This window comes from Clupea harengus, chromosome 7 (genome assembly GCF_900700415.2).
Source record: "Clupea harengus chromosome 7, Ch_v2.0.2, whole genome shotgun sequence".
Classification (NCBI taxonomy): Eukaryota; Metazoa; Chordata; class Actinopteri; order Clupeiformes; family Clupeidae; genus Clupea; species Clupea harengus.
In genome coordinates, this window is record NC_045158.1 from 22,683,988 (window position 1) to 22,691,487 (window position 7,500).

The 7,500-nt window shown below is 47.9% G+C and overlaps 1 protein-coding gene across 3 annotated transcripts in view; it reads right to left on the bottom strand.

Moving 5' to 3' along the window:
- rapgef1a (Rap guanine nucleotide exchange factor (GEF) 1a) overlaps nt 1-7,500 on the bottom strand; it is a 65,617-nt gene that overhangs the window by 7,090 nt on the left and 51,027 nt on the right. For 2 of the 3 annotated variants that reach the window (XM_042708307.1, XM_031570872.2), the window contains exons 12-15: nt 4,681-4,821; nt 3,555-3,647; nt 1,649-1,707; nt 833-935 (exon numbers count right to left, since the gene is read on the bottom strand). In XM_042708307.1, the coding sequence (XP_042564241.1) occupies nt 833-935; nt 1,649-1,707; nt 3,555-3,647; nt 4,681-4,821 (396 nt within the window). The remainder of the gene's footprint in view (nt 1-832; nt 936-1,648; nt 1,708-3,554; nt 3,648-4,680; nt 4,822-7,500) is intronic. The other variant, XM_042708308.1, reaches the window with a different exon arrangement.

Genomic DNA, 7,500 nt, shown 5'->3' on the forward strand with positions numbered 1-7,500 from the left:
ACACACACACACACACAGGCACACACGTACACACACTACCACCACACAGTCTCATCTACACACACACACACACACACACACACACACACACAACCACATACACACAACCAAACACCACCACACACACTCGTAAGCGTAACTCGAGTGGTTAATGCAGCCCAGGATGTGTTCACTGAGAGTAGGGTCTGGTCCTCAGCTCCTTTAAGCACTGATGAACAGCTCTGTGAGCCTTACGGCCCTCTGCACAGGGACAGCTCAGTGTGTGTGTGTGTGTGTGTGTGTGTAATGCATCCTGACAGCAGAGCTCAGGAGGGCGGCTGGTGTTGGCAGCACAAGGTCACAGCCACCGCAGAGCCTCACCCTGTGTACACACACACACACACTCTCTCTCTCTCTCTCTTTGTGCCTCTGATACACAAACACATGCATACATATACAGGGCTCTCACCAAAGCATTATGTACACACACACACACACACACACACACACACACACACACACACACACACAGACACAGACATAGAGCAGAGTAGGGTAGGGCAGGGTAGTTACCTCCCTTAACCAGCAGAGAGCAGTGTTGAGTAAGGAGTTGAGGCTGGGGCCTGACCGAGTCACAGATGAGCTCACTCTGTTCTGCTGTGTCTACATGTGAGCTGAGCTACGCCTCTAAAGTAGACCCAACCCTTAGTCAGCTCAGCAGCAAAGCTTTGTGTTTGTGTGGGTGTGTTACTTACCTCCTGCTTTAGTGTTATGTGGGCCATGATCTAGTTGTGATCTGTGTGTGTGCTCGTGAGTGTGTGTGTGTGTGCTCGTGAGTGTGTGTGTTCCTCACCTCCTGCTTTAGTGTTATGCGGGACATGATCTCCTCGTGGTCGATGAGGGAGAGCTCATCCAGCTCCTCTATGCTCTGGCCTGAGTCTGGAGACTTCCTCCAGCTGTGTACACACACACACACACACACACACACACACACACACACACACACCCCCCCACACACACACCGAGAACGGGTTAGAAGAACACACTTCATCTGAAAAACTACCTTCTATATAACACAGAGTTGTAGATTACCAACTTCACTACAACACACTTCTACAGAATGAACTTCAAGAGAACAAGTAGCTTTAGAGAACAACTACCTTCACAAGAACATGAAGCTATAGAGAACAACTACCTTCAGAACATGAAGCTATGGAGAACAACTACCTTCACTAGAACATGAAGCTATGGAGAACAACTACCTTCACAAGAACATGAAGCTATAGAGAACAACTACCTTCAGAACATGAAGTTATGGAGAACAACTACCTTCAGAACATGAAGCTATGGAGAACAACTAGCTTCACAAGAACATGAAGCTCTATAGAAACTATAAACTACATAAGAACAAACATACGCAGGAGAGCACGCGGACGGCAGAACTCCTTCAGAAAGCTTTCATCTTGTAGAAGATACAACTCAGAGTTAGAGCACCTCAGAACATGTCCTCACAGAACACAGTGAATCTACTGGGCATTGTAGCCATGGAGGTTCTTTACTTCACGTCAGACTTCCACTGTAAACCTATGAAGGCCTACAGTGTATTCTGTATTCCTGAAGATGAGCGTAAGATAAGCTTCATTGCGCGGCGGCGGCTCCTCTCTCTTACCTCTCTGAATCCGCCATGTCCTTGTCTGACGTCGGGTCCTCAGCTCCGGGGGTCGGGTCCTGTAGGCAACACACCTCTCAGTCAACACCTCACAGCGTTTACCATCACAGGGAGAGGGGTCAGAAACGACCTATGTACCTATGTACTATCACCCCGGTTGTGTTGTTAATCAGGGAGTTGTACACACAGGTCCACGCAGGCGTGCTGGGTGTGTGTACAAACCCCTGAGGGTATTATGGGATATTGTATAGTCTGTCAGTTTTCATTCTTGAAAAAAATGTATTCCCGACAGAACGAACGTGACCCCGACGTACAGCGACGTGACTATACATTATCCCGCTTATTATACGGTTAGTTGCCACAAATCTTCACTGAGAAAAATAGTCCTTCATGCAAATGGAACTTTAAAGTAGCAGGTGTTGCATTGAAATATTTTGGCTGTTGACTTCAAATTCCAATGAATTTTCGTTACAATAACTGAATGGTCTATTTGCGGAATAATATGAAAGATATGAATCGGAAGCACAAAACCTGTTGCCACTGACAGCGGCCGTTATTCATTTTCAGCAGCCATTATCAAAAAAATATGGGCCCTCCGAACATTGGGATGGCCCATTCAATTCAATAGGAAAGTCTGCAGCATACTGAAGAGCCGTATAATAAACAGACGTCTGGGTGAGAATGTCAAGCAATCATAACGGTTAAAATGAGAAGCCATTCATGTAAGAACACGGAGTCGAATGTATGGATTAACAGTCACACTGATCACGTTCCACAAGCAGTCATCTGCCTCGGGGATAACACAAGCACGGGGTACACACACACACAGACAGGGTACCTCCGCGTAGGTTTCTCAGAAGTATTAGCTGCGCGTATCTGTTAGTGATCATCAGGTTAGGTTTTGCCATCACAGGATTCAAGACCAGGTTCATTCCACAAGGATTCACAGGGTTAATGATCAAACGATCAGTTCAAATGATCGCAGAGGAGACAGATCACAGACAGACCTGATTGATTGCCAACTCCGACCAGTGTCCTCCACTGGCAGCAAACCCCTTTCAGCTCCGTTCACACACACACACACACACACACACACACACACACACACACACACACACACACACACACACACTTCAGCAAACCCCACTGCAGCTGCTGTCAGCTCCGTTCACACACACTTCAGTTTCAGGCACACTGGTGATCCTCAAGTGGACTTCTGCTCCACTTTAAAGCTCTACGCTGCGCTGCAGGAAATCCACTAACAAATCTGATTTCCAAGCAAACATAACACACTCGTGTGTGTTTGTGTGTGTGTGTGTTATACAAATGTGTAAAGCTCTTCAGAATGGGAACATTGCCCGTAACAGGGGCCTCAAGGCCTCCCGTCATGATGACAGCACACACACACACATCTAAGTGAAAATGAAACATTAAAAGCTAATGAATGAATAGGCAGACCATGAGGTCACTGCTGTTGAGTTGACCCTACTGATCGACCTTTGACCCTTGACCCTGGCTTCCAAATGCCTCCGACATAGCAGCTGGTTATGGGGCAGACTGGGCCCTGATCTGGCGTGAATCTGACCCAGCCTCGGCTGCCCTCGGACACATGGGCTTAGGCCTCTCCTGGGGTGGAGTGTGGGGCAGTTTGGGGTAGTTGGGAATCAGAGGGGGGGGTTATGAATCTGGATCACACACACATACACACAAACACACACACCAGCAGTCCAAGCCATGAATCATGCGGAGCACAACAGTAAGATGTGGTGGAGGGCCTGTGAGACGCTGGCAGGAAATGTTAGTGCAATCAAAACAAACAAACAAAAGAGTGAGTTCCCAGGCCACGCACTGCATCCAGTTTGCTTCCTGTTTGTTTGTTTTGCGCGGGGGGGGGTGCGCTACTTACGCGGCGGGGGCGTGTCACGTCTCCGTTGGCCTGGGTGGAGGAGTACAGATTGACATACTCGCCCTCGCCCCCCTCTTCCTTAGCGCTCTCGCTCTACAGAAGAGAGGACCAGAGCACAGCCTCACCACACATGTCCTAGCCCCTACACACACACACACACGCACACTAACCCATACACACACACACACACACTAACCCCTACACACACACACACACGCACACTAACCCATACACACACACACACACACGCACACACACACTAACCCCTACACACACACACACACACACGCACACACACACTAACCCATACACACACACACACACACGCGCATACTAACCCATACACACACACACACTAACCCCTACACACACACACACATACACACTAGCCCCTACACACGCACACCAACCCATACACACACACGCACACACACCACCAACACACTAACCCCTAACCCACACATGGCACCAACATGCAACATTAACACAAGTCCAACACACACACATGCATGCACGCACGTGCACGCACACACACACACACCATCCAAAATATCACACAAGCCACCAACACACACATATACCACCAAATATGTACAAGCACAGCCTATCCCCAACTTGCCCAACACGGTCCCAGCCCTGCTCAGTACGGACATCGCGTTCTCTGTTTAATAAGGACATGTTCACCATTCTCTGTTTCCACGTCAATAAGTCCTGCCTGACACACTAAAGCTCAGATTAACATATTACTGTTCTGAAAAATCTGTTTCATTATGCTGACATGCTGATCAGATGAATGCACACACAACCCACTGTTATGTTAACAGAACACCTTAATACCAAAGTTAGCCTTTCTAAACAACAAGGACTTGCTACATAAAATATGAGATATGCAGGATGTCTATCACAATTCAACCAGTTAATCGGCACATCCACCTAATTTTAACCGATAAGTTCCCCTTTTTTTACTCTTTAAAAACACTTCCGGGTTCCCATCATCCTCTCTGCTTCCAAAGAGGAAGTCTCACCACAGCACAGTAGAGCATGGCACACCACACCACACCACGGCACACCACACCACAGCACGGCACGGCACAGCACAGCACAGCACAGCGTAGCAGGAGCTCACCAGAGAGGGCTGGCATGTTTCAGAGAGAGAAGCGTCAGAGGGCAGACAGGTAGCCAGAGAACCAGCGCAGCTCTCCAGAGAGCCGTTAGCCAATAGCAGCAGGTCTTGGCTGGGCGTGGCCGGGGCTGCCAAGTCCAAGCTCTGTGATTGGTAGACAGTGAGACTGAGGTCAGAGACTGAGCAGAAGGTGTTAATGAAGAGTGTTAAAGGCCCTTTAGTAGGGCCTGAAAAACAGCGTACGCAAAACAAGAAGACAGCAAGAAAATGAGAACAAAAACTAAAAAGAAAGACCTGAAAACAAAGAAAAAGGTACTGAAATTAGAGAAGAGAAAAGACTGCGAGCGCAGGCAGGTCTGTGGAAGGTAAAGGCTGAGTTAGACTGAAGGCACACTGGTGGGGGAGAGGAGAGGAGAGGAGAGGAGAAAGGAGAGGAGAAGAGAGGAGGAGAGGAGAGGAGAGGACAAGAGAGGAGAGAGGAGAGGGGACCAGGGACCTTTCCTGCTCCTATATAACAACCTGCGGGGGACAACTTCCTCCTTTAAACACACATGCTGGGCTACCTGTGACTGTTATATGGCCGGCTCTCTTGGACTACCGTGGTCATCCTATCTGCATCCATTAGGGGACTTCTCAGAATAGGCTGTAAACTGGTGAAGCGTTTGAGCTTATTGCTGTGGTACGCGCTAAGCACAGAGAGATTCATGTAGTAACAGACTCCTGTCCCAGTTCCTTCTATAAAACACAACAGAAATGTGTCTGAATTGGGAGACTGCTAATGAACTAGGAATGACTATGAACCATGAGTCAATGCACTGTGGAAAAAAAAAAACCATTCACGCCTTCACTGGAAGCAGCGACACTTTGACAGCGCTGTCAGGACAACACAAAGGAAGAAAGATAATCATGTGACCAACTCCCAGAGAAAAGGGCCTCGTGGAGACGGGCTCTGGGGACTCGGCAGCTAAAAATGCAGTGACACAAAAAGGAAACAACAAAGCTGACTGTGAGAAGATGAGTCCAGTAGCGCTCATATTTGCCTTAATATTCTCTCAGCATTACTGCAAATATACAGCCACACTCTTAGAGCAAAAACATTCTACGAGGATCCATGTTGAAGGTCTTTGGCTGGCTAACCTACCGGAGTCTTTTCCTACCACTATAATGTTTTCATGGTTCTACTTATAAGACCACGGCCTCATGGATTGTGAGCAGACTTTTTTTCTTCCCGATGAAGCAAAACGGATCCATTTCACTGACTTACTTTCCCAGTTAGAACAGTAATAGGTCTACACAGTGAGTTCACACACACACACACACACACACACACACACACACACACACACACACACACACACACACACACACAATCCATTCAGCAGCATGTAGAGTGGGGTGGGTGGTAGGCTGCACACGGAACAGATACCGGCTCTAGTGGAGACTGACCACAGATGGAGATGGAGAGAGGTGGTCAAGTCATAGCCTTGCAATTTTTACACCATGCTGCAGCAATGCTGTGAAGAGACTTTCTCGAGCTATACATCTATGAAAGCTGGTTTTAATGGATTGATGAAGATGTGTCTTGACAAGTGCGTTCAGGATCACAGGTCCACAAATACACACACACACACACACACACACACACACACAAGGGTAGGGCATTACAAAATATTTAAAGACCAAACAGCTGGTGAATACAAGAACAGGGGAGGAGCGCAGAAATGACGGATAAGCACTTACACACAAACACACACACACACACACACACACACACACACACACACACACACACACACACACACACCCTGTTCCAGTTACCCAAATGGAATAACATCTCTTGGTGGTGGTGCTACAGTCATTACTCACATTGTTAATGACACACACACACACGCTTCATAGTCACACACTACTGATAGTGAGCAAGGCCCAGGCTAAGAAAAAAAAGAGTGTGAGTGTGTGTGTGTGTGTGTGTGTGTGTGTGTGTGTGTGTGTGTGCGTGCGTGTATGTGTGAGACAGAAAACAGCGCTGGCAGGTATGATTAAAATGACACCACAATGACACAGTGTCATGGAGACGGAAACCACACCTTTGGCAGAGGACTGATAGAAAGAAAGAAAGAAAGAAAGAAAGAAAGAAAGAAAAGAAAAGTAAAAGGCCTGTGAAGCCCAGAGACATGTTTACAGGAGCACCCATCTGTGCTGTGTGGGACCTTGGCTGAACCCGGTCTGTGTGTGTGTGTGTGTGTGTGTGTGTGTGTGTGTGTGTGTGTGTGTGTGTGTGTGTGCGTGTGTGTGCGTATGTGTGCGTATGTGTGTGTGTGTGTACGTGTGTGTGCGTTTGCATGTGTGTGTGTGTACGTGTGTGTGTCTGCATGTGTGCGTGTGTCCTTCGCTGGACCCGGCCTGTCATAGTGTTAAGTCACACATTGAAAGCCTCTTCTTGCCTGCTTAATCACAGTTAATCCCCCCCCTCAACAACAAATAGGGAGGAAAGGAAGCCAGAGGAAAAACATGTAGAGGCACACATCAGGCACACACACACACACACACACACACACACACACACAGTTCTATAGAGGAGGGGTGGGGGGGTAAACACTCACGCCTTTGGAAGATGCAAACACACAAGGCACTGCTTTTCATAACTCTATGCTCAGTACACTTAGCTTTCCCTGCGGTTGAGTGTGTGTGTTGTGTGTGTGTGAATGTGTTTCCAGGACTCCAGGGACATTGTATTTCCCCTCACTGTGCAGGTGAGAACATCTCCTAACAGCACCGTTGTCACGGTGACAAGTCAGGAGGAGAGGCTAGTGCAGGCCACAG